Source organism: Grammomys surdaster, unplaced genomic scaffold (genome assembly GCF_004785775.1).
Source record: "Grammomys surdaster isolate TR1022 unplaced genomic scaffold, NIH_TR_1.0 149, whole genome shotgun sequence".
NCBI lineage: Eukaryota > Metazoa > Chordata > Mammalia > Rodentia > Muridae > Grammomys > Grammomys surdaster.
The window spans coordinates 12849371-12876678 of record NW_021604607.1 but is presented as its reverse complement, the minus strand read 5'-3'; the positions used below and the strand labels follow the sequence as shown (position 1 = coordinate 12876678).

The following is a 27308-nucleotide window of genomic DNA, read 5'->3' as shown; positions in this document are numbered from 1 at the left end:
GGTTTTCTACCCTCGTGCAAACATAGATTCTCATATGGAAATTTCAGCTTCACTTGGTCAAACTGTGAGGTTTCACCTTGCTATTGTCATACTGCAGTTAGAATACTCTCCCTCCCCCTACCCCCTCACTCTGATGAGCTTGTGTGTGTCTGGCTCTCTGGAGTTACCTCCCTAGAAGTCCTTCCCCTCATCCACTTCCCACATCTCTTCCCTTCCTGGTCATTTCTGCATCTCTTGTTTTCATTTGTCTCAGGCCCAGTCAGGTGCCGTGTACTTGAAAATGTGTTCTGCCTTCAGGGAAAGATGTCTTTGTACAGTGGTTTCAATGAACTCATTTTCCTTCCTGCTTCAGCTTGGAGGAGGACAGCCCCCATGCATCAATGTGCGAGCAAAATGGGACAGGAGTGTAGACAGATACGATAAAAGCAAAGCTGACCTTGGTGTGGGCTGTCTGCTCCTCCCTTGGCCACTTAGAAGAATTAACTAGGCAAGATGAGATGCGATCATGGTGACTCTTTCTGGTCAGGCCTGCTCGGATTGCTAAGGAGAGGCTGATGAAAGGGATCACTTGTTATCCCGAGTCTTCACTTGATCTTAACTAAAAGGCTAACTTTAGGGAGTCACTCGGCAAATTGTTTCACTTCTCCAAGCCTCAGTGTCCACTTAAAACAGAGGTGATAACAGAGCCAGTCACAAAGATATTGGAGTAAAGCTCTGTGCATGGAGCTCGCCATGTAGGAAGCCCCCAGAAAATTGTAACCGTTGCTGTTTGCGCTGCCATGAGCAGCCCTCTTTAGTGCCCCATGCTTTATCTCTTTATTTGTGAGAGGGAGAGACTGTCTGCCACAGGTGAGTAACAGGGCTGGCGAGATGGAGCTCTGTGCGAGCATATCATGTTCTGAGTAAAAGCGTGGTTGCTGCTTCTCTAGACTCTTGCAAGCAGCGCTCTGGTGGGCTCAGAAGCATGCTTATCTGGCTTCAGGCTGATGCAGTGGCTTCCAGACTTGTGCAGAGCTGTTTGGAAGAAACACAGTGACAAGGGTGGCCAAAGCCAGAGGGTCCTGTCTCTGATTGTCACTTCCTGCTGCTGCCACTAATGGCTTCAGGGTTTGGCTTCCTATCTATCAGGCTCTTGCCATCAAAGGTAAGGAATCCAGCCTTACCTTGTGCTGAAGGACTCCCTGGTAGATACTATTATCTCTTTGCCTCTATTCCTCTGGTATCTATGAGAGACCGGGCTGAAGAGGTAAAAAAAAAAATTCAGGTCTTAGTTTTATACTTAACTATTGCTTAGAAAAAGTTGAAAATATTGTTTAAAATCAATTTAAATGTGATTTTTAAAAATTGATTTCAACAATCCATAAAAACCCAAGAGCACACGGCTGCCGATTATAAACCCAGCTATACAATAAACTCTCTTTTTAAAGTAGCTTAATGGACGCCTAATACATATTTACAGGGCACAGTGTGACATTTCAGCACAGGCATACAATGTGTGTTAATCAATTCCAAGCATCACTTCCTTGTGTCAGGGATGTTCACCAGCCTCTCCATTAGCTACTTTAAAATAATTAATTGTTGTTAACCATGGTTATCCTACTGTGAATATTAGAATATTTCTGCTCCTCACACTGTAGATTGTTTGTTTGTTCCACCTTGTTCTCTTGCACATCCTTTGATCTCTCTCTCTCTCTCTCTCTCTCTCTCTCTCTCTCTCTCTCTCTCTGTGTGTGTGTGTGTGTGTTGTGCACAAGTACATACATGCACATGTGGAGATCAGACGTCAATGTCAGGGGTCTTGGTTTTCACATTATTCTTTGAGATTGGGTCTCTCACTCAACATGGAGCATACTGATTGGCTCGACTGGCTAGCTCATCAGACACTGGGAGCCTCATGTCTCTGCCTCCCAGCCTTTGAGATGACAGGTGTGTACTGCCAAGCCTTCTTTTGTTGTTGTTTGTTTGTTTTATGTGAGTTCTGGGGATCTAACCCAGGTCCTCATGCTTTTGTAGCCAGTACTTTACCTACTGAGCTATCTCCTGTCCCTGTTTGATAGACTTTCCTTAGATCTTAAAGGCCAGCTTTAAGTGGACTCCTGGTTTCCGTGTATCTTGGTGTGTCTGTGACGTAAGCATCATAAATCTAGTAGTCCATCTGGTAGTGAAAGGGACAAGAGGACATTGTCCACAGTAGCAAAGGTTCATAAATAATTTTTATAATGTGAATAGAGTGATTGCCCTTAACTGCATTTTCATAAATCAGCCATACTGAATGTCGTTTGCTAGTCTTCATAAACAGTAGTAATTAGTCAATTCGGCTTGATCCAGGATTTATTCTATAAAGCAAGCAAACTTCAAAAAGTATAGCTCAATTCAAAAGATGCTATCTAGACACATGGAGAAGAGCAGCAGCACACTGCTTCAGGACACCTTTCTGTAGAACACTGCTAACTGGCCTAAAACAGGTAGCCTTTTCTACTAAGTGGTTCTTGTTTGCATATGTGGGAAATTACTAAAGCCGTGAGGTTTATCGCTCACCGTGAGGTAGGAATTTTTGTTCTCCTATTGCCTCCTTCTCTCCCTCCACATTCCTAAGTTCTAGCTTAGTTTTACTTCATTAACTTTTCGTCTTCGTGGTACCGAATTCTAGAGTCGGGAAGTAAAGGGCGCTGGCAAAATGAATATCTGTTGAATTAATGAATAAGTGACAGAGTGAAGAAAAAGAGGTGTGATGATTGAATTCTGAACACCAGTGGTTATGACTGACAGAACAGGAAAGAGGATGGTGATTCTCACGGGGGTATAAGAGGGGCGGGTTGGAAAGTGTTGTTTGATAAGGAGAACTTCAGTTTGTAAGCTGAGAAGACTGTGGTGGGAATGGCTGCAGAGTGACATGAATGTCCTTAGCACCAGTGAGTAGTGTATATGCAAAAGTCATCAAGACTGGGTAGCATCAGCAAGATGGCTGAATCAGAGATTCCTGTCCCTCACGGTAAGTCTTGGCCACAAATACCTTTGTTGTAACCCAGAAGATCAGCATCCTGTTAGGAGAAAAAAAGGCATGTCTCTAGGGAAAATAAATTGGAGTTTGTTAGCAAAGGCCTGATTTTGTGGGCTTTAACAATGGCAAACAATCCTAGGACTTTATCTTTAAGAGGACAATCAGTAGATGGATCAGAGGATTCCACAAGAAGGTCTAAAGGATTTTGGAGTCTGTTGATGGTGACAGCCATTCTCTGAAGCCAATCCATAAAGGCTGAAAGAGGCAAACGGCACTAGATATACATGAAAAAATGTAAATGCAATGCTGTAAAAGGAACCAAATAAATATTCAGGGGCTACTCCCAGTTGGATGGAGATTACTAAGTTACCTGACAAAGAATTCACATAAGCATTGCAGCAAAGCCAACAAGACAAATGAGGAGAACTATGAGCTTAATGAGGTCACAAAGCACAGAAAAAGCCAAACTATGGAGTTGAACAACATAATGACAGAACACAGGCACACATGCAGGCAAGGCAACCACACACATAAAATAATAATGATAAAATGTTTAAAAAGAATTAATGATGGGAGACTTCCCGAATTTGGGGCTAGGGAGATTGATCGGACTTTAGGAGCACATACTATGTTCACAGAAGCCCAAGTTGTGTACCCAGCATCCAAGTCAGGTGACTTGTGACTTCTGGTAACTGCTGCAGCAGGGAAATCTGATGCCTTCAAGTTCTGAGGACACCTCCATTTCACATTCAAATGTGCATGCTATACTTCTATCAGATAAAATAATCTTTAATGAAAAATATCACAAGAAATAAAAAGGTAACTGATGATAGAAGAGTCAGTTTAGCAAGAGGACCTAACAATTAAAAATACTATCACAAGTACACACACAGGCACACACACAGCCACACACATATACACATGTGCCTAATATTGGAGTGTCTGACTATGTAAAGCAAATGTCAATAGCACTGAAAGAAGAAATAGGTAGCCACTCAGTAATAGTAGGCAACTGGCAAACAGCATTTTCAACAGTGAGCAGATCATTCAGACAGAAAATCAATGAAGAAGCAGCAGATTTGAACAACACTATAGGCCAAATGGACCTAACAGGCAGATATGGACCTTGTAATCCTAGGGTAGCAGAATAAGCATTCTTCCCATCCCCCTGGGAGATATGCTTCAGACCAGATAACATGATAAGCTACAAAACACATCTAACGAAAAGATTGTGATGACAGCATCTTTTGTAACCACAATACTATGAAATGAGACATCTATAGTGGGGGCAAAACAGAAAAATTTGCCCCCAAAATGTTTAGAGTAGAAAATCAATATATAAAAACCAATTGCATTTCTTTACGCTACAACTCAACCATTTATAATAGAAAAAAGAAACGATCCCGCTTACAAATGCATTAAAAAGAATAAAATAAATTTAACCAAAGAATTAAAACATCTGTACACTAAAAATTGTAAAACATTAACAAAATTGAAAAACACCAATAAAATGGAACCATGCCCCACGCTCATGAATTAGGAGATCAGGTTTTCCAACTTCTCCATAAGTGGCCCTTAGACCTGGTTAGATCCTGCCAGTGCTCCAGAAGTTTCTACAGGATGAGAAAGAAGTTCTTACATTGACTTAGAACCACAAAAGACCCTAAAATACAAAGATGGACTGCATCACACGTCTTGATTTCAAATTATATCATACAGCTATATTAAACAGACCGTGTGGTCCTAGCCTAAAATCAGCCTGACAGGTCAGTGGGGGCAGAATAAAGAATCCACATGTAACTATACACAATGTGTACAGCTGATCTTGCACAAGGCTGCCAAGAATGTGAAGGGAGAAAGATGCCCCCTTTTGGATAAATAATATGGAATACCTGGATGTCTATATGTGAAATAATAAAATAAAAAATACCTTTATTGTATTAAAAAATCAACCCAAACTGGCATAAAGAGTTAAGACCTCAAAGCTGAGGGGCTGGGTAGTTGGCTTGGTGGTTAAGAGCACTTGCTGCTCTTACAGAGGACCTGAGATTGGTTCTCGGCACACACATAGTAACAACCTTCTCTAACTCCAGTTCAAAGGGATCTGTCACCATTTTCAGACCTCCGTGGACACTGCATGCATGAGGTTCACATACATACATTCAGAGAGACAGTCATACTATTCAACAAAACATAATAAGAAAAGATCTCAAACTGCACAATGCTGGAAGGAAATAAAAGCTTCTTAATGTTAGTCTGTGCAATGATTTTTCAGCTATGAAGCCAAAATCACAGGTGGTGTGGGCAAAGGTAAAAGAGTGAGGGTAAGCAAACCTTCTATCAGTAAAGGAGACCAGTCAGCAGAGGGCAACCTCCAGAAAGGGCAAGAACGTCTCTAAATAAAATGTCTGAAGAGGTTAATATGTGAAATGTATAAGGAATTGTAAGATTCAATAGCAGACGAACGGTGATACATAAATGGTAAGTGTGTGCATGACAATCAACCACGGGGAAATCAAACGGTGGAGTTGAAACCAGGAGATTGCAGCATGCCATGCTGCTTAGGGTGGCATTTAAATCTAAGAGACATCTGTTGGACAGGGTGCACAGATGACAGAATACTGGGGTGCACTCAATGGGAAAGGAAGTAGATAGCCCACAAAGGGAAACAACAGACAGTCCTCCAAATTTAAAGCCACTTGGCTTTATTTTATCGAAAAGAATTTAAGATTTCAAAGCGATGATTGCTTGCTCATATTCTTCACAGTGTTACTCAGGATAGCTGTGATAGAGAGTCAATGTGAATATCCACCAACAATCGGCTGAACGAGGAATGCATCTTTGTTTAGCCCTAAGAGAGAAGGAAATCCTCCCGTTTCCAAAACACTGAGGACCTGTGTCACATGCTAAGCCAGGACAGAACAACCTCGTGGCACGTCATCCCACTTCTAAATGGAACCCAAAATAATCAAACTCAGAGAAGCAGAAAACAGAACGAGGCTCTGGGAGCTGGTGGCAGGCGAACTAAGACAGATGTGACTGAAGGGCACAATGTTATGGTGTAAATAGGATAGAGGGCATGTTCTGCCATAAAATGAGTCTTAACAAAATTAAGACTTAGCTTGGAAGACCAAAACCACAGGCAACATGGGCAGAAATGAAAACTAGCTGGCTAAGCAAAGTAAACACCTTATATTGACAAAGGAAAACAGGCAACACAGGGGAACCTAGAGATAGGATAAAGTGTGGAAATGAAATTTTATTGTCTTTCGTAACTACAATGACATGAAGCTAGAAATCAATAACAGGAGGAAAATGGAAAAACTTGCCAAAAGAAAAGTTTTAGATAGAAAATCCACATATAAAAATCAATTGCATTTCTCTATACTAACAACAAACTATCTAGAACAGGAAGCAATCCCACTTACAGTTGCATCAAAAAAGAATAAGTTACTTACCATGTGCAGTGAATAGGTTTCTGTGATGTGTACAGCCCAGGGCACTGGGAAACAGTACTATACTGTATACTTGTGAAGTGCTAGGTCCTGAATGTTTCAACACACACACACACACACTCACATACACACACACACACTCACACTTAATCCAGGTAACAGTGAGTCTATGAATATGTTAAGTGGCTTGGTTGTGGTAATTTCACAATCGTTCAATGAAGCAATGAAGATAGTGAATTTTATGCTACAGTATTTTACCAAAATAAGCTGTCAGGGGAAACCCAGCGATTGCTACTTGGCCACTTATTTCCTCTTAAACACTGGGGTGAGAATGAAATCTTTAGAACTACTGCAACCTGGTTCACACCAGGTTGCTGGTCCTTCTAAAGAGAGTCCATGGACAGGGACTAAACATGGGCTATGGGCTCATTTGGTCCTAATGATAATTCTCGGACTGTTTCACACATCACCTGTTGTACAAATAAGGAAACACATGTTTGAGTGTTTTGGCTTGTTGTTCAAAGCTAATGTTTGGCCACACACGTGCTACTGCTTACATACACATATTGAATGCACTCACAGGCTCTTTCCAGTATTTTTGAGTATAAAATTGCAACCTTGCAGGTGTTTTTGTTTTTGTTTTTTTAATCACTGATATTCACAGTACTTGAAAGAGCCATGCTGGAGAAGGAAGAAAGGGCAGATTTTACTCAAACCATAACTTCCTCAGATCGGAACAGCGGTTCTCAATCTTCCTAACACTGTGACCCTCATGCTGTGGTGACCCCGACCATAAAATCATTTTCATGGCTACTTAATGTAATTTTGCTACTGTTATGAATTGTAATGTAAATATCTGATATACAATCCCCAAAGGGGTGACAACCTACAGGTTCAAGAGGTCGTCCATTCAGGTAGGCATCAGTAACATCGCTGAACCCAAGCATTGCTCGGGTACTTCTGTTCTGACTTTATTGACCTCTCTGAGGTCTGTGTGTTGTGAACATAACAAGAGTGGCCAGTCGGGACCACCGACCTGACCACTGTGGCATGGATGATGTCCCTGGAAAGGAAGATGCCCCAGTGTGGTTGGGCTGAACATCTCCTGAGCTGCTGGCTGTATTCAGTTCCACCTGAGACTTGGGGAAGGAGCTGGAGGGTAGGAGGTGGTTCTGGTCAGCTGTGCCTTTGCAGGAAAGATGTCCTCTTTCACACTTTCTCTGAACTGGGGAAAAAGGAAAGGACTGGTGTGGTTTGTGTTCTCCTGTGTTCTGCTGGAGGAGGAGGAGAAGCCAGGGTTGTGGAAAACACTAGCTAGGGCTGAAATCTTTCATTATCAGATTCCTTAGCTTCAAATCCTGTATGGCAGCCAAGCCTCTCACTACATACTGTGATGCTTCTGAGAAACTGGGAATTTCTGGCATTTCGTTGCCTTTTTTTGTTTGTTTGTTTTTGCTGGTGTATTTTTATTACTGCTGCTGTTTGGTTGGTTAGTTGCTTTTGATAGGGTCACACTATGCAGCCCTGGCTGGTCTAGAAACTGCTATGTAGACCAGACTGGCCTCGAACTCAGATTCTAGAATTAAAGGCCTAGGCCACCACACCCAGCTCTCTTCTGTTACTTTTACAACATAAGGGCAACACTAAAGAAGCATTAGACCTGAATGCCCCACGCCAGTGGCTGCCTGCCACCCCAACCTGAAGGACACCCTCCACTTTTGCACAGGCTTATTCTTGTTTAGGCGCTTGACGTGTTGAATTAGTTTCTACACTGTCCGGCATTCTGCACCTCTCTTCTCTCTCTGCAGTGACAACTGTCAGCCACACAGGAAGCTGAGCAACTGAAATGAAACTCCTCTAAAAGGCGATGTGCCGAGAGAGACTTACTGACCAAAGGATATGTCAAAATAGTGTTAAGAATTTTCAAGGAAGCTGCTTCAAAGTATCGATTATATGTTTAAAATATTAAATGTGGCTGGGAATACATGTCAGTTAGTAGATATCTACCTAACATTCACAAAGCTCTGGACTTGATCCCCACCACATAGAACTAGGCATGATCTTGTATGCTTGTCATCCAATCACTTGGGAGGTGGAAACAGGAGGGTCAGAAGTTCAAAGTCATCCTCAGACATAAGAAGTTCTGTCCCACCTTGGGCTATATGAGACCAAGACCCTATATAAAAAACAAAAAAAGCAAAATTGCGGCTGAAGAGATGGATTGGCAGCTAAGAATACTGACTGCTCAGTTCCCAGTACTCACATGGCAGCTAGTTCCAGGGGATCTGATGCCCTTGCACAGACAAACATCAGATAAAACATAAATACACCCAAAATAAAAATAAATTATAAACAAAAGGCAAAATTGTATATTTATGTTTATATATAATAATAAAGCTAATTCCTCTATTTACTTTTAAATGTGACTACTAGGAAATTTGGAATTGTGGATTCTCTTTCCTCAGGGGAATCCTACTCATGTTTACCACTTCTGCTTGCTTTCCCTCTTTTCAGTACAGAGACTGGATGGGTTTGCCCTCCACACTTTCAGCTGGCCGAGGCTCTCTAGTCAGTAGAATCCACCAAGCTTACTGCACTTGGCTTATTCGTTCAAGTCAGCACTCGATCAAGGGAGCAACGAGGGGGAAGCTTCTTTCATCTGCTTAGCACATGCTTCACTCTGAGGTGAAGTCTCTCTGACAAGAACATAGCTGCTGCTCTGGCCTGTAACCCTAGGGTTGGTCTCCCCTTTAAACTAGGGTATGTGCTGCAGAGCTTTTGAGAAACAAAGAGTTCTTTACTTTATGTCTGTGGACCACTTATGAAATTCCAAGTGGCTCTTAAGTGTTTTAGGAACAGTGCACACTGTCGGGACCTGTCATCTAGAGACTCTCAAGTATTGGAGGTATCGCTGTTATCATACCCTTTTCAGACTTATCTGAGAGATGCCACACTCTGACAAAGAAGCCTCCATTCCTCTGCTCATAAGGGAATTGTGTCATGAGCAGAGAGGGTGACTCTCTGACCCACCAGGAAAGAACAAAGAAAGGAGCCAAGGGATGGGCCCAAGAAGATAGGGCTGTGTTTGGGGGCAGTGTAGGAATGGGGGAGGGTCATGCAAACAGGCACAGCATCTCAATGGAATACTTTTAAGAAGGACAGACGTGGCCTCTGGGAATCATTCCCAGTGTAAGTAAGGTAGGGCTGCAGAGATTTCAGTCAATGGGAAGCCATTCACACATTCTCATGGTGTGATCCAATACACGGAACAATGAAACCCTAATATCATGCACTGACGGAGCATGAGAGATTTTTCTTTTTTCTTTTTCTTTCTTTCTACTTCTTCTTTCTTTCCTTTTTTTTTTTGGTTGTCAAAATTTGAAAGTTGGCATATTGGCAGAACACTAAAGCTATGTAATAAATAAGTACATAACACTTCTATGTGCCAAGCACTTTATTTTTAAATAAATACATATATTATGGCAACTAAAACACTCACAGCCACTAAGTTAAAGCAACATAAGCTGGGTGTAGTGACACATAACTCTTATCCTGGCACTTTAGGAGTTAGAGGCAAAAAGGTCACACAAGTTTGAGGCTAGCCTGGTCTAATAGCAAGCTCCAGGCCAACCAGGCCTACATAAAGAGACCCTCTCTCAAAAATGGGAGTTGTAAAAATATAGCTGTGTGTGTGGGGGGGTGGGGGACAGGAGAGCTGGCCCCTTACTGCTCTTCCAGAGGATCCGGTTCCATTCCCAGAGCCCAGGCTGTGACTCACTGCCATCGGTAACTCAAGTTCCATGGTATCTGGTGCCCTCTTTTGGCCTTCATGGGCAATAGACACACAGTGCACATACATTTGTGCAGGCAAAACAATTATACATATAAATAAAGTACACGAATCTTTAAAAAAAATTAAAAAGCAATATAACATTGTAATACTGTAAAACTCAGAAAGATGCAGAAAAATCTCAGATGCCTATGAATTACATTTAACTCGTTTTGGAAGGAACGTTTTTATGTGTATGTGTTTTGCCTGCATGTCTGTCTGTAGACCATGTGTGTGCCTGCTGCTGTCGGAGACCAAAAGAGGGTACTAGATCTTAGGGAACTGGATTTACAGATGGTTATGAGTCACCACGTGGGTCCTTGGAATCAAACCCAGGTCTTTTATGAAAGCAGCCTGTGTTTGTAACCACAAACCTATCTCTGAGACCATCTCTCCAGCCGTCTCATGGATCACTGAGGTTTCAGACATCATACGTGATCACATAGCAGATTAGAGCAGCGGTGGCACGTCTGTGGCATGATGTCTGAGAAAAGAGTGATATCGACGTTAGTTGGGAATCTCTGTAGGAGTGCAGTCTTGCACAGAAGACAAGAGTGGACAGGAAAGTGGGAGCCAGTGGTTGGATCATTGCCCAGGCAACTATTGCATGGTTCTGCTTATCCCTTTGTACATGTGAACTAATCTGTGATGGCCATTTAGAGTACAGCCTCCTAGTATGGGGCAGCAGTCCTGTCTAATGACTGTGAGCGCGTGCCAAGAGATGACTCGTGGTCCAGTGTTGAGGTTTATGAAGGGCTAATCCCTGGGCTGGGCTTTGCTTTCTTCACAATAACCCTACAGAGTATGTGCCATCAGGCCCCTGATTTTACAAGAGAGTGAACTCAGACACAGGTTAAATGATTTGATATGTTCACACAGCTGTAATTCAAACCCATGCTCTGTCCAGGTTCGAAGCCCGAATAAAGTCTCAATGTTGAATTACCGTGAGTTTTGTCGCATTTTGTACTTGCTGTGTCTCTCCCTTATTTAACCTTAGTGTGGGTCCTTGCAATTTCACTAGCTTGGGGCTAGTTCACCATTGTCAGCAGTAGAAACAGCAACAGTTCACCAGACCAAAGGCTCTGTTCTTCATCCAGTAGGATGGATTTATTTATATATCTTATTCTATGGTTTTTAGCATCCTTAAAGTGGCTTCACTTGGCCCTGTAAGAAGCTAATTATTCACCAAATATAGACCACGGCTTGTTCTTTCCAGCCCTCTGCATGCTTCTTCCCCTCATTGTGCGGTGCCATCTGGTGCTATGAGCTCATGCTTTCTGTGTTCCTTTGCAGAGCGCCAGATCTGTCCTTTCTAAGCCCAGAACTCAAGGTTGATTTCAGAGTTTGCTTGCGTGGCTTTGAGAGCACTGGAATCTAATGCCTCCTAGTGGATCTTGCCAGTATCACTCCTTACCATCACCACATGGAATTCATCCTCATCCATGGAAGCTGTGCCACTGAGCACCAGCAGGTCTTTTTCTGTGTCATTTTTTGTTGGCTTAATGCATGGGCTGTGGGAAGCCAACCCTTAATAATTATAGTTTCCTCTTCAATCTGTCTCACTTTGTGCTGTGACAGTGGAACCCATATTTGAGAGTGGGACATCAGAAATCTTGTGGCTGGCCTTGGATCCGTTCTTCACACACTCTCTTCTAGCTCTGCCAAAGTCCAGAGTCTCTCTGATCATTTTCCCCAGGCGTGGAGCACTGGGAACATAGGACATTTTCTTGTACACTGAGCTTAGGATGTCAGGGCTTTAGCACCAGACCTCTAACCTTTGAGACCTTCGAGTGCTGCTTGTTAGATCTGGTCCCTCTCCTTTCCATCTGTTGATGCTCATGCCAGCATCCTTTGCAATTAAGTGTAGACTAAGATCCCAGGGGAAGGAAGTGTGCTTGGTTTGTAACACTAGGCTCAGTTCTCATGCCAGTCAGCAGAGCACCAGCCTGCTCTTGGCCTCTCCCTGTAGCCTTGCCTTCTGGGGTCCTGCCTGGTACTGTCAAGGCACAGAGGAGAGAACCAGTCCTAGGAATGTTTGCAGTGGTTTAAGGGAGCACACAGTTCCTTAATGGCAAAAGTCATTCTAAGGAGAACCCCTCTGAGTCTGAGAAAACTGGTTTTTGTTTTGCTTTTCCAATTCCGTACCTCATCACCAGCAAGAAGCAGCTTCTAAGAGATGCAGGTGGGGAAGCCATGGAGTCAGCCATGTAGCTGGTTTAATCTTCAAATAACATGTATAGACAGGTGTGGAAAGTACACAGACAGGGCCCTCTGCCAGGAAGCAGCATTGTTTCTAAAAGCGCTCATGCTGGTACTAAATTGGAAAAATCAATTTTTCTCATATCGAATTGACCATATTATTTTAGAATAGCAATAAATGTTGAAGTCTGTAGAATTAATACAAGTTTCTAAAAGTTAAAGAGTTCAGTTTTTCTAACAGCAGACACATTAAGCATACTCTTGCTTACTTGGTTGTACTGTGCCTAGGAGAATTACTTAACTTCTGCACTTCAGACTTTTTCTGTTTAATGGAAATAATTATACCTGGGGTTGTTGGTGAGCATAAGTTGGATTCTTTTTGTATGTTTATGTGTGTGGTGTGTGGGTGGCTCCCTTGTGGAAGTGCAAGTATAGGTGGATGTGTGTAAAAGCCCGTGCTTGATGTTGGGAATCTCCATAAGTTACTCCTCACTGAGATACTGAAGCAGGGCACCTTACTTGAACCCAGAGCGTGCCTATTCCAACAGTTCAGCTAGTCAGCTTGCTCTGGAGACCCTCTCTTTCTGCTTCCCCAGGACTGGGATTACAGGTGGGCTTCCCATTCCCAACCAGTATTTGTGTAGGTGTTGAGGATCTGAACTCTAGCCATCATGCTGATGGGGCAAGCCCCTGGCCTGCTGAGCCATTTCCCCAACCCTCAAGGAGGCTTTGTTAGATACTTTTTCTGTGTGCTTGGGAGGCTCAGATCATCTCTGTCTTCTGGTCCATATAGGATATGCTGCACAAATTGAACTTTGTATAGTGAACCAAATTGTATTACTGAAATGTATCTCATCTGGTCATGATGTGTGGCTTTTTAAAATGTTGCTGAGGTCAGATTGCTAATATTGTAAAGGGTTTTTGCATAGCATAGAAAAATATCAAAGAATGTGGCATATTTTCCTGGAATTGTGTAAGAGGACACAATTTTGATCTGCAGAATCCATAATATTTTGTTTGTTTGTTTGTTTGTTAAAAGGGGGGTGGAGATTGAGAACCAGGCTGGGTGGGATGGCAAAGGTTGTGCTGCCAGCACTTGGAACTGGGAACAAGTTCATCCCTGAAGACTTGCTGGCTGTTCAGTCTAGCTAGTCTATTAGTGATTTCTAGACCAGTGAGAGGTCCTGTCTCAGAGAAAGAGAGAGAGAGGGAGAGGGAGAGAGGGAGAGAGGGAAAGAGAGAAAGAGAGAGGAAGAAAAAGATGGATGGAGGGAGGGATAGATGGAGAGAGGACAGAAAGGTCAAAGAGCACCTAAGGAATGACAACCAAGGTGTTCCTGGTCTTAAACACATGTATACACATGTGCACTCACATGTATGCAAACACAAAAACATAGGATATTACATAGTTTTCTTTCTTGTGATGTCTTGATCTCAGACAGTTGGGAGCATTTCCTCCACTTCCGTTTAGTTTTGAAGAGTCTGAGGGAGTGCTGATTCGTATTTAAACATTTGGTAAAACTCAACAGCCAAGTCTTGGGCTTTACCTCATAGGGCCCTTCTCACTAAGCTGGTTACTAACTCCATTCCTCTTCTTGTTATAGATACAGTCAGATTAGCTCGCTTATTCCCTTGAGATAGCCTTTGAGTCTGTGTCTTCCTACGACTTTTTTTTCTGTCGATGTAACAGTGTTTGATAGGTTTGCCCAGTGTTTATTTCTGTAAGATTAATCTCCTTTCACTTTATGATTTTTTTTAAATTCATTTTGCCTTTTTACTTCTGGGAGTCTGTCTACCCTCTAGAAATTAATTAGCATATGTGAGGATTCTCTAGTTAACAGCTGCTGTGGTTAAACATCCCCCCCCCACACACACAATGTTTTTAAGGTTAGTTTAATGAGATGCATTTATCTAAACAACTGGCCAAGATGATTGACACAGAGAAGTACGTTTTGTTTGTTGCTGAGTTTTAACAGAAGATAGATCCTGTCATAGGATTCAGAAGGGCAGAAGGGAAGAATAGACACCAGTCAGTGAAAACACTGGGCACATAGGATGAGGGTGACAGTTGCACACGACCCCATGACTACACATAGAGGGATCAAATATGGGACCGGCTATGCCACCAGTTAAAGGGAAGAATAGAATTCCTTGTCCGTCACGACTAATGTCTTTCTCAAGATTCATAGTTCAAGTCAGTAATATTAAGGGATGACACAGTCTCTGGAAGACTGAGTAGACTTTTGTTTGTCAATTATAATTACTTCTTAAACTACCATGTAGAAGCTGACTAAGGAAAAATGTCTCCTAGTTTCCAAATATCACATATACTAATGAATTTTTTGGGAAAACCTAACTGAGGGTTTGAGACTAGATTAAATTCAAACAGGATGTTTGAGGTTTAATTTAGAATTCTAGGCTGGATTTCTTCAACCATTTGTACATTTGAGCACATTTTCCCCCCTTAATAGCTTTGCGCTTAAGTCATATGAACTCAGTGTTGAAAAGCATTTAGTGATAATATATATGTCTGTATATATACACACACACTCATGAAAATGCATTTAAAATGGAATGTGATTTTAAAACTCTATTTCAAGCTTTTGGTTTTCGCTGCTGTGAGTTGCCTCTGTTAATGACAGTAATCAAGAGATTCCCTGCCCCTTCCTCATTCAACCTGGTTTAGGATAAATTATTCTGCCTTGGGCTCCAGAATCCTATTACAACTGAAAAGGCCAGTAAACCGCATTTCTTGTTTCTCTCAAGGTATTGCACAGCGATGCACGGCCATCAAGTACCACTTTTCTCAGCCAATCCGCTTAAGAAACATCCCTTTCAATTTAACCAAGACGATCCAGCAAGATGAGTGGCACCTGCTTCGTAAGTACTCCCGAGAAAGAGTTAGACAAGGAAAAAGACAAAGATCCCACCACCACCCTCTCACGTTTGAATAGAAAACTGTTTATCTTATGCACCCTCTGGGCCCGACTGAATGGTCAGACACCCCAAGAATCTGTTTGTTATTCTGTGAACACCGAGTGTTTACAATTCAAGTGTGAGAAAAACCAGGTGTGAAGGGCCATGTGGCTGTCTACCCAAGTAGTAATGCTAACTAACTTCAGGTAACTGAACTTTGTTGGTTTGTTTTAGCTTTAGTTTTAGTTGTAATTATTATTTAGTTATCATTATTGTTATTGTTATTATTATTATTATTATTTAGTTTTAATTATTATTATTATTATTGTGAGGGGATCTATGTAATGGAGTTCAAGAGGCCAGAGGTACCACTAGATGTCCCCGAAGCCGGAGTTACAGGTGGTGGTGAGCTACCCAACCTGGGTCCTGGGAACCAAGTTCAGACCATCAAAAGCAGGATTTCTACTTTAACCACCCAGCCATCTTCCTCTTCTTAACCCATCTCAATCTCCTTTTAAAAGCCAAGTTAGCCAGTATACTGACTTGACCTGAGCACTATTCCTTAATTGCCCTCATTTTTGCTTTGCTTATATTACACTTATTTTAGCTACCTCGTTTAGCTCAGATCATTGCATCTTTGCTGAAATATTTTTATGAATATATGACAGTTTTCTCAGAGATAAGAGAGTGTCTCTTACCTCTGCGTCTCTGTGGAAAGAACTAATCTTTTTAATTGTCAAGGAAATGTTGAAAGTCTAGATAAAATTGGGCAGTTCAAAACTAAAAAGGGTGGGTATTTACTTGGAACTCCTTGATTCAAGCTACCTCGTGGTGAGTGGCATGTGATAGCAAAACAAGACACTGTGTTCTTTCCAGTACGCCCCAGAGTCAGAAGTCAGCATGGCTATTTTTTTCCAGTGAGCAAGCAGCAAAGAGTGTCGTGGTCACATTGTCTGGTGGAGAAAGCCACTGTGTATACTGTCTCTTCCTCTGAGTAAATCACCATATAGAGTGAAAAGCTGTGTACGAGTCTCACTACAAACATGTATCATCAAGGTGGTATCTCATATAAATATTGATGACTACCTGTCTTGAAAAACAAATAACAATCACACACACCCCAAACAGGAAATAGGAAAAGCTAAGATGCTATGGCCAGTATTGGAAGCTACTGTAGCCCGTCTTCCCTCCACTTACTGCCCCTAGATATTCCACAGCAGTGGAGAAGCCCACCCTCCAAACCCTGCAGTCTGCCAAGCATTGCTGCATGTGTATTTTGCTCAGACTTGTTGCCTGGCCTTAGGGGGAGCAGGTATGTGTGTGGGTATGTGGGTGTGTGTCTTGTTTTAAGAAGAATGTGTTGTTCCAAACAAAGACACATGCAAAAGCAGGAAGGACAGAACAGTGAAAAAGTAAAATAACCAGAAGATGGGCAACCTGAGTATTGCCAACATGCTGTATGGGGGGAGATACCTTGTATAGATCAGCGGTTCTCAACCGGTTTAATGCTATGACCCTTTAATACAGTTCCTCATGTGGTGACCCCCAGCCATCAGATTATTCTTATTGCTGCTTCACAATTGTAATGTTGCTACTGCTATGAATCATAATGTAACTATATGATATGCAGAATATCTGATATGTGACCACTGTGAAAGGGTGGTTTGATCCCCGAAGGGGTTGTGTCTCACAGCTTGGGAACAGCTGAGACAGCTGTCAGTGGAGACTTGTCCCATGGGCATAGTCCCTCGTCTTTTGCCTGGGTAAATAGGCCCTCCTCTGTGAGACTTGTACTTGAGGGACGAGAGGTGTCTATGAGCAGCTAGCTGTCTTGTTCATTCACTTCAGATCACTTCCTTCCCAGTGGTGGCTGCATTTTCTCACATTTTTCTTAAATACTTCTTGAAAATAGACAGGAGTAGCTAGAAATGAAGAAAATAAAGCTAATTGGCATCCCCGATGCTCAGACAAAACCCACTTTTTGTACAAGCTTGCCTTCTGGGCTCTTTCCTCCAAAGAGGAGACGCCGGGTTAACAACAGCCACTGTGGTATGCTGACCTCCATCTGGGCTGCTCTTTGAAGGCTGAGGATGTGTTTCTCGGATCTTCCTCACCTAATTTACTATGTGTGGTGTCTGTTATTCATGTTTACCCTGGGGTTGTCCCCTCATCTGTTCTGTAGGTGTAACTAACTTCTCCTCGGACATAGAGAGGTAACATTGGCAAAGGTTACTCATCCCAGACACCCACAGCCAATGTACCCACAGATACATGGGAGCAGAAGTCCCTAAATCCTTCACCCTGAAGGCCCCATGCCTGCCTGGGTAGCCTTCTCACACAATGCAAATGGAATTCTTTGTCTTGTCATTCTCGATGGCTTTCCTGACCCTACCTCTGATTTTGACAATCTGTTTCTGTTTTGAGATTAGATCTAAGAAGAATAACAGCTGGCTTCCTGGGCATGGCGGTGGCTGTCCTGCTATGCGGCTGCATCGTGGCCACTGTCAGTTTCTTCTGGGAGGAAAGCCTGACCCAGCATGTGGCTGGACTCCTATTCCTCATGACAGGTAGATTGGACCGTCAGCTTCCTCTCTGTGGCACAGTGTTCAGCTTGGTCATATCACAATTAATTTTGGTTTCAGTGGTGAGATGCAAGCAAGCAGAAACTCATTTATCTTTGGTAGAAAATAAAGAATTTAAGGGGGGCAGTGTACAAAGTGCACTGGCCAATTTTCCCACAGTAACATCAGTAGGTCAGAGGAAAGTGTCCTGCATTCATTCTCAATTAGAGTCAATGCTGGCATGTTCTGCCTTATTGCTTAATTCTATGTCTTGGAGAGGAAGGTCAGTAGCTGAGAGTCCCCTCATAGTCCATGTGGGGCATGGTGTCCTTGGCATTACTGTTGGGGAATTTCCTGTGTTGGGGGCTGCTCTTAGTCTTAGAGACATAGAGAAGAGAGCAGGCAGCATCCCTGCCCATTTTTATTGTGGAGAGACATAAGAAATGATTTGTGATAGCAATAAAAACTGTGAAGAAAAGCAGGGTACAGTCGGGTTGGGAGATGCTGAGGCAGCAATTTCTGAGTTAACTCATGAGAAGCAGCAGAAGTTGGAAGAGAACTGTGGGCCGAAGATGCCACCAGCCCCAAATCCTGAGCAGGAGTCAGGTGAGCATGTTCTGAGAAGGAAGATAGGTAGGAGACAGAAAGGAACCACACAAAGTGGGAGCCATGGTCAGGACCAAATCTTTAGAGACTTCTTAATGAAGAGAAGAGAGAGGAGCATGAATCTGAAGGGAAAGTGGTGGAAACTGCTAGAAGGTTTAATGGAAGGATGACTATTTAATCCATGAGGGATGTGGAAACATGGCTAGGTTTGGTTGGTTGGTTGGTTGGCTGGTTGGTTGGTTGGTTGGTAACAAGTAAAGGGTATTTTTGTTTATAAAGGAGTTGGGAGTTGGGTCAATGCCTAACGGAGGGAGGCTGCAGAGAAGAAATGGCTTCCTTTTCAGCCTTCACAAGAAGCTATGGTGTGAATAATGAAAGAATGCCAAATGAAGTTTCCCAAAGTAGTTTTAGTCCCTGGAGAAGAGCCAACACTATCCCAGATGGCCATTCCGGCCCAGAAAGTCCTGGAGCTTCACAGTCAGTAAAGATGTCTTCCTTTGTTCTCCCCTTTGCTAGTTGTACTGCAAGTTTTTGGGTTCTAGCCCAGTGTACATCAAAGATGTGCAGGTTTCTCCCGACAGCTTTAGTTTTGCTGTTGTTTTTTGTTTTTTGTTTTTAGATAAGATTTTGCTATGTAGCTCTGGATAGCCTGGAACTTCTACATAATCCAAGCTGGCTTCGAACTTGCAGCTTTCCTGCCCCTGCGTCCTGAGTGCTGAGGTCTCCATGTGTACACTATTATGCTTGGCTGCTTCGCTCGAACGCTGTAGAGGCCCCACACCAAAGCCACAGGGGACTTTTTTTTTTAAGGCCACCTTTTACTATAGGTGGTGCATGAGTACTTAAGGATGTTCAGAGTATAAAACGGTTATTAGTGTTGAAGTAAATCACAAGGCCACACACAGCCAGATCTACCAGCTCTCCTGCATAGGCCACGGATGGGGATTTTTCCGAAAGGAAGATGCAAGTCCATTGCCTGTCAGTCACACAGAAGGGCTGACAGTTTTCAGGGTGCTGTGCTCGTCGGTCACTTGAAGTGAGAAGTAGGGAGGTTCCTTTTGGTTTTGTTATGACAAACACTGCCTTTACACTCCTTCCAGAACCCTGAGATAATGGTAAATCCTGTCGATTCCACAGGATTAGGAGGACGTAGTTAGCTGGAGCTAACTTAGCTGGAGCACCTTCCCAGGTGACGGGAGGCAGCAAGCGCTCTGAAGGGTTAACAGCATTGATTTTAATTAAGCAGGCTGCCTTCATCAGCTCTAGACGGCAGCCCTCCCACAGATTTTTGATGCTAAACTTAGCCCCTTCTAATATGCTGGCATCTTCATTCTCTGCCTGGAATGATTAGCCAGCCCTTCAATGAAGAACCCCAGTGATGTGGCAGTTGAGATGTTAAATCGGAAAGAGTAGAACAGTCCTCCTCCTTCTGCATGTGGCACATGGGCCAGCCTTGAGGACCTGCAGGTGAAACAACTGCTTCTGGACCATCTGTGTATCTGAGATAGGAGCTGCAACACCATATGCCAAGACCCCACTCCGCAGCCTTGCGAGGGTTCCTGGAGACGGACCTGGGGTAGGCATCCTTCAAGGGGCTTCACATTAGACCCGTGATATCACAAGCTCTGCGGTTACACAAGCAAGCACATGAAAGACCAAGTCAGTGAGGCCTCCCGATTCCAGCTTGAAGCTCCTGCCCAGTGCTAGAGTGTGACATTTCCACTGCAGTGTGAATACTCTGTCCACATTAAATGAAGCGTTTGGATTGGGGAGATCACTCACTCAGTAAAGTGATTGCTCCAAAGTATAAGGGCCTTGGTTTAATCCTCAGAAGTCACATAAAAATAAAATTCTGGATACAGTACTGTGTGCTTGTAATCTCACTGGTGGAGAGGTAGAGGCTTTCTAGGGATGGCTGGCCAGCCAGCCATTTCTATTTGGTGAGCTCCAGGCAGGCCAATAAGAGCCCTGGTCTTAAAAAATGGTTAGCAGAGTTCCTAAGGATGACACCAGGGTCGTCCTGAGACCTCCATGTACATGTGCATATTCATACACTCATGTACATATGCATAGACACATGTACATATGCATAGACACATGTACATATGCACAGACACATGTATATATGCACAGACACATGTACATATGCACAGACACATGTACATACGCACAGACACATGTACATATACACAGACACATGTACATACGCACAGACACATATACATATGCACAGACACATGTAAATATGCACAGACACATGTACATATGCACAGACACATGTACATATGCACAGACACATGTACATATGCACAGACACATGTACATATGCACAGACACATGTACATATGCATAGACACATGTATGCACAGACACATGTACATATGCATAGACACATCCAAAAGACTACAAATAAATGAAACACTCTATTAGATGAGCATAGTAACATAGCTGCAGTTGTTACCATTAAAGGGTTAATTTGTTCAATATTATCAGTTTTAATATAATTTTGTTATAGAATTTTAATCTATCTTTTATTACAGTGTGTGTGTGTGTGTGTATGTGTGTGTGTTTTAGTCAGACAAGTTGTGGGATTCAGTTTTTGCCTTCCGTCATGTGGCTTCCTAGGATTAAACTCAAGCTTCACAAGGGCCTTTATCTGCTAAAACCTCTCCCTGGCCAATAACTATTTTTTAATACAGCAGAAATCTCAAAAAATTGATTAAAGCTTGTATTCAATTCTCCTCCCTTGGTTTAGGTGTTCCCTACCAACTGTATCCATTGTTCTTCATGGGCTGAAGCCTTCTGGGAGAGCACACATAGCTTGTGACACTCCCATGCTGTCAGCAGAGGAAGAGACAGCATTCAGGCAGCCCTCTCAAAGCATCAGGAGCAGTTAGCATCCATCCTGGCCTGACCCTTCCTTTGCTTCAATGCATCTGAATAGAAGGAGCCTGCTGAAGTAGGTCTTATCCTCGAGTGATCTAGGCTATCCATCAACTCCAATCCTAAATCACGGGCCCTTAATACATTATCTAAAACCCTGGGGACTAAATGTGTTTTGGAATTCAAGACTTAAATATTTTATTTTAGAAAGAGAATATGGCATATGTATTCTGTTTTATCTAGGATGTCGGCAAGGTTTGGGGTATTGTTGCAAAGTCAAATACATTAACATTTCTGCAACAAAATGCATAAATATCCACACTAAGCTGCATCAGTGAGGACTATAATAACCTTACCTGAGGGAGGGGAACACTTTGCCTCTCAAGGAAATTGATGCAATATTGCAGAACAGGATTAGAATTTTTTTTGTTAAGGAATTACAGATTGTGTATCTTTTCATCGTGTTCATTTACTTATTTTTTATACGTTTTCTCCGTCTCTAGGAGGCCTGCCACACCAGTAAGTTAAGACAACAGAGGCGAGGCTTTTTGAGTAATCTATGTGAAAAGGAGCAAGTCTATTTTGCTGAAAGAGCACGAAGACCAGAATGATGGGCAAGCTATCTGTTAAAGGCACAGGGAAAATAAAATCGATGTTTATGCCTTTGGGTGTTGTAGTTGGTTATTTATCAAGCAGGCTGGGCGGAATGAAGCAGCTTCTGCTCTTCAGCCTTTTAAGCACATCAAAGGAGGGAGGTCAAAAAAGAATGGGCCTCGGTTACCCTAATTACATCTTCCGAGCTGGCCACAGGCACCTCAGAGGTTTTAGGGCAGGAAACCAGGCTGATGATCTGGGAAGGTGGCATGAATTTATTTGCTGTCCTGAACTAAAAATATCGCCTCCAGTCCTGCTCTTCTGTGATGTCATGGTGTGCTCTAATTAAGAATATCGGCAAAAATTTCTTTAATATTTTATAAGGGAAGTAGCCACATGCAGGGGTTATCAGGAAACCAGTAATTATTCCTTCTTTGAAGATATTCCCAGCGATTGCCAGGAGCAAGCTCAGGACAGGAGAACCTCTCTCTCCTGGGGCCACCAGCGAGGCTAGAAGGATGAGCTTATTGAGGGAGAAGATGGAGGGAAGGGAAGGAATGAGGAAAGACTAGAAAAGTAGCCTCTCTCCCTATGGATCCTCAAGATAGCTTGTAGCTTTTGAACTTCCTGAAAGCAAGAATAACTGCAAACTCCACTTTGTACCTTGTGTGAAGTAGGTTGTTACTGATAAAAATTCAGTATTGCCTGAAGTAACATGTTGAGCATGTTAAGTCCTTCATGGGACAATTTGGTAAGAACTCCTTTTTTTAAAGTTTTTAAAAAAGATTTATTTTTATTTTGTATGTATGAGTGGTTTTGCCTGCACGTATATTTGCATAGTATGTGCATGCAGTGCCCGTGGAGACCAGAAGAGGGCATTGCATTCCCCTGGAACTGGGGTTACAGAGCCACTATGTGGGTGCTGGGAATCAAACCCTGATTCACCAAGAGCAACAAAGCCTAACTACTGAACCATCACTCCAGTCCCCACAAATTACTTTTTAAGATGGTATTAATCAATTTATTGTAGTCTTCAGTTTTGTTTAGCAAGCCTCTTGACTTTATGAGCTTATGTCTGTTAGCCAATATGTCGAAATTACAAATAATCCAAGAAGTATATACTACATCTGCTGGCAATGCATGTTGAGAAGTAGATAGAACACTTTGGGGTTCCTGATCAAAATCCCATGAAACTACCTCTCATCCAACCAGAACTAGGTCCAGGACACATAAGATAATAAATAAGTGGTAATGTAATATATTAAGATAATACAGATTTGCTAAGACCTATAAAATAATAGAAGTATACTCCATTCAGTTAGCAGACTCAAACACAGACAGTACTAAGGGTTAAGGTTTTTTTTTCCCCCACAACTTACATGTTGAATCCCCAGTCCCCAGGATCCCAAAGTGTGACAAAACTGGAAACAGGGTATTTAAAGAGAAACTCACAGTAAATTAGGGGAGTATGATGTGTCTTCAGCCGGTATGGATAGTAGAGTAGGGGGAACTGAAGAGTGAAGACATTAGGAGAAGGCAGCCATGTCCGAGGCAAGGTGGGTTCAGAAGCAAACCATCATGCTGTTGCCTTGAACTTAGACTCACAGCCTCTGGAATTCTAAGAAAATAGCTTTATTTTTCAAATTCTCCCTGTCTGTAGTACATTGTCACAGTACCTTTACATAGCTCATGCACATGAACATGTTAAGATGTATGTGGATCCTAAAATAGACATCATTATATCAAAACTCACCTAAACTATGGATCTGGCTGCACTGGGCATGTCTTTATTATTTAAATATTTTTTTTCCTAGAGTAATCAAATTTAGGATTTTGTTTGTTTGTTTGTTTGTTTGTTTTGAGACAAGGTCTCACTATGTTGCTCTGTGTGTCCTGGAACTCATATGTCTATATATGAAGCTGGCCTCAATCTCACAGAGGCACGGGCATTCCATTGTCTCCCAAGTGCTGGGATTAAGAGTGTGAGCCACTATGTCCAGGGGGATTTTTTTTTAAAGTAGTATGTTGAGTGAGACATTATTTTGTGGTAAAAGTTTGTGTTCTCTCAGTACATTTCCATCATGCCAAGAACAGCTCTAGCCACTAGGCGTTTACATGCTTCCTCAAGTCTGTCAGGGTCTGGATGGACAGACAGCTCTTCTTGTTCATTTCACTTTTGTTTTCCTCTCACCCAGGACAACTCAGAGTAGCTTTTAGAAGCAGGGAAGGCACAGCTGGAAAGTAGCTTGTGAGGAGAAGGAAGAGCATACAGGGCACATGGATGGGCCAGTTGGCCTGGTCTCCCTTAAACCATTGTCATGAGAGGCATCAGTTTGAGGAGCACCTCTTTCTCAAAGGACCTGAGTAGCTGGGAGATGCATATAGTATTTCATGATAAGATAAATACAAGCAAGGAAGAGAAAACAAGAGAAAGGGACAATTCAATTTGCAAAATGTACTAGCATTCTGTAAGTATGACAAAATTCTTGAAAAAGAAAAAAAGTTTTGTTTTTGTCTTAGTGAGGGTTTTACTGCTGTGAACAGATACCATGACCAAGACAACTCTTACAAGGAGAACGTTTAATTGGAGCTGACTTACAGGTTCAGAGATTCAGTCCATAATCATCAAGGTTGGAGCATGGCAGCATCCAGGCAGGCATGGTATAGGAGGAGCTGAGAGTTCTCCATCTTCATCTGAAGGCAGTTAGGAGGAGACTGGCTTCCAGGCAGCTAGGATGATGGTCTTAAAGCCCACCCCCACAGTGACACACCTACTCCAACAAGGCCACACCTCCTAATAATACTGCCACTCCCTGGGCCAAGCATATTCAAGCTATGACAATTTTGTTTTGTTTTGCCCTTGGGTTCATGGTTTCAGAGTTTTAAGTTCACGGTTTCTTGGCCCCTTTGCTTTGGGCCCATAGACAGAATGAGCACATGGAGTTCCAACAGCCCCCTCAAGAATATACCTGTGTGACCTAATTTTCTTCTACCAGTCCCCATCTGCCAAAGGTGCCTCTGTCTCCCAGTCATGCTCACTGTTACATGTAATAACAGAGTGGTTAGCTCCAGAAAGAAGGCTGACACATAACCACCTGCCTTTCTCCAGCCGGCTACTCTATTTTATTATTATAGATAACATATGTTCTGTGATTTCGAGATCTGGGAAAAGAAGCTAATGTTAATTCCCCTCCTCCTCTCCTCCCCCACTACAGTTTTCCCTTTTCTCCTGACTTTTTGGCTCATGGGATAATTATGTGTTAGCTTCCTTTCTCAGGCTCACCACTGACATACAGTTATTATTATTATATTTAACACTCACATGCAGATAAACAAAGCTTTGACACTTGGCCTTTGATGGATATTTAAACTACAAACCATAACAATACAAGTTGGATCTAAGAGGGCGGGTGGAAACTGAAAGCAAGCAAAAATAGACTATATTTGCTCACTGGACTGGGGTGGGGGCCAGATTTTAGCTTTAGGGAGCTTCAGACATTGGCATCTTGGAGAAAGAAAGAAATCTAGTTAGAGACACTCCACACAGTGTCTTTGAGGTCTGCATTCACCAAGGGCCCAGGAAAACTTCATTCAGGGCACAAGGCAAAAAGAAACCTTTCCCCCTGGTCACGTAAAGATCAAGTGGGTCCTTACCACTTTTTCGTATTCAGCATGAATATGGGTTGTAATAACAAAATACATCACACCAAAAACAGTTTCATAGAGTTGGTGGAAGGAAGGGAGTATTGATAAAAATCAACATTTATTCAGAAAGCAACAGATGCAAGCTGTTGCTTTTTTTTCTTTTTTTTCTTTTTTGGAGCTTAGTTTCCTAACAGTACTGTAGTCACAAAGATGTCTTAGAAAATAAACTTATTCTGGGTCTTATTTTGGATTAGCAGAATTATGAGCATTTAACACCTCAAGAGACTTGTGTTGCCAAGCCCTGAGATACGCTAAGACTCAAGGGAAGGCTAGGCAGTATCAGGGTCATACAGAGCCGAGACTAGAATGTGTGTTTCTTGCAGCCCAGCCCCGTGTGTTTTACATCAAAGGATGCCTGGGAAGTCTAAGTTTGAACTGAAGCTTTCAGAGGTCATGGAGACTGTGCTGCTTGTTAAAATGCTTGCTTTTAGGCAGTCAGCTGTGTGCAGACATCGGAGAGTGAGATGAAGCTGTTTTCCCTGGGTCATTGTTCCACCATGATGGTCTACCTGTGGATTCTCCAGAGATCAATTTCAGCCCCCCTCCTCGCCCTCCACAACAGGCTTATTGTTCTAGCATTCCTCTAGGGTCTTGCTGTACACAAACATGGCTTTCGTTGTCAGTGCAATCATGTGCACAGATATAAGGACAGCTCTTCACAGGGCTTGATAAAAGCAGGGAAGTATTCGTTTAAACGGTCTATTCCTTGATAAAAGAATGACTTTCATCCTAGTTTCCCTTGTGGACAATTCAAGTGGTACATCTGTTTTTTAAGGAAAAGAGAGAAAGAAAGAGAGAGAGAGAGAGAGAGAGAGAGAGAGAGAGAGAGAGAGAGAGAGAAATCACAGAAAGAAGTCAATAGATAATACTTGGTTCAGAAAAACAAAAATCATTTATTTTAGAGATTAGAGACAAAACCAGACAAAGAGTAGGAAATAACAAATTATCTCAGATAGAGCACCAAAAAAGACTATATTTTCCAAGTGTGCATCTGAAAAAAGATTTAAGTAATATGCCCTAGCGTGATGTGAATGAAGCTGGAGCCCAGAACTCTTTATCCTGCCAGTTGCTGCCTGCTCTGTTTGTTTCTTCGCTAGTGGCTTTGATGTCCAAAGCTGCAGATTAAAACTGGGGTAAGGCTCTGGCTTCTTTTTGCCTCTGTCTTTCCAGTTCTAAAATCTGTGCCTCATGTATCCCCAAGGATATTAAAGCCATTTCCCAGCAAACAGATGCCACTTCCTTTGTCCACAGGAATAATCCAGGGCATGATGAGGGACTTTGTAGGGTTTAGACATTCTGACACTTGATTGAATGCCAGTTTCTGTTTTCATTCGTTTGTTTTATTTCATGAACTCAACAAACACCCTGTTCTCATCCCTAAGGGTGTCCTTGGGTCATCCCTTGAGCACTAAAAAGTTCCTTTATTAATGTTCTGGGGTGTGTGTGGTGTGTGTAGTGTGTGTATGTGTGTATGTTGTGGTGTGTGTATGTGTGTGTTGTGTGTGTGTTATATGTGGTGTGTGTATGTATAGTGTGGTATGTGTGGGTTGTATGTGGTG

The 27308-nt window shown here is 42.5% G+C and overlaps 1 protein-coding gene across 1 annotated transcript in view; it reads left to right on the top strand.

Annotated features, from left to right (window-relative positions):
• The window catches only part of Tmem178a (transmembrane protein 178A), a 55211-nt gene that overhangs the window by 25021 nt on the left and 2882 nt on the right, over nucleotides 1–27308 (top strand). Inside the window, exons 2-3 of the mRNA XM_028765148.1 lie at nucleotides 15251–15364; nucleotides 17830–17967. Of these exons, the coding sequence (XP_028620981.1) occupies nucleotides 15251–15364; nucleotides 17830–17967 (252 nt within the window). The remainder of the gene's footprint in view (nucleotides 1–15250; nucleotides 15365–17829; nucleotides 17968–27308) is intronic.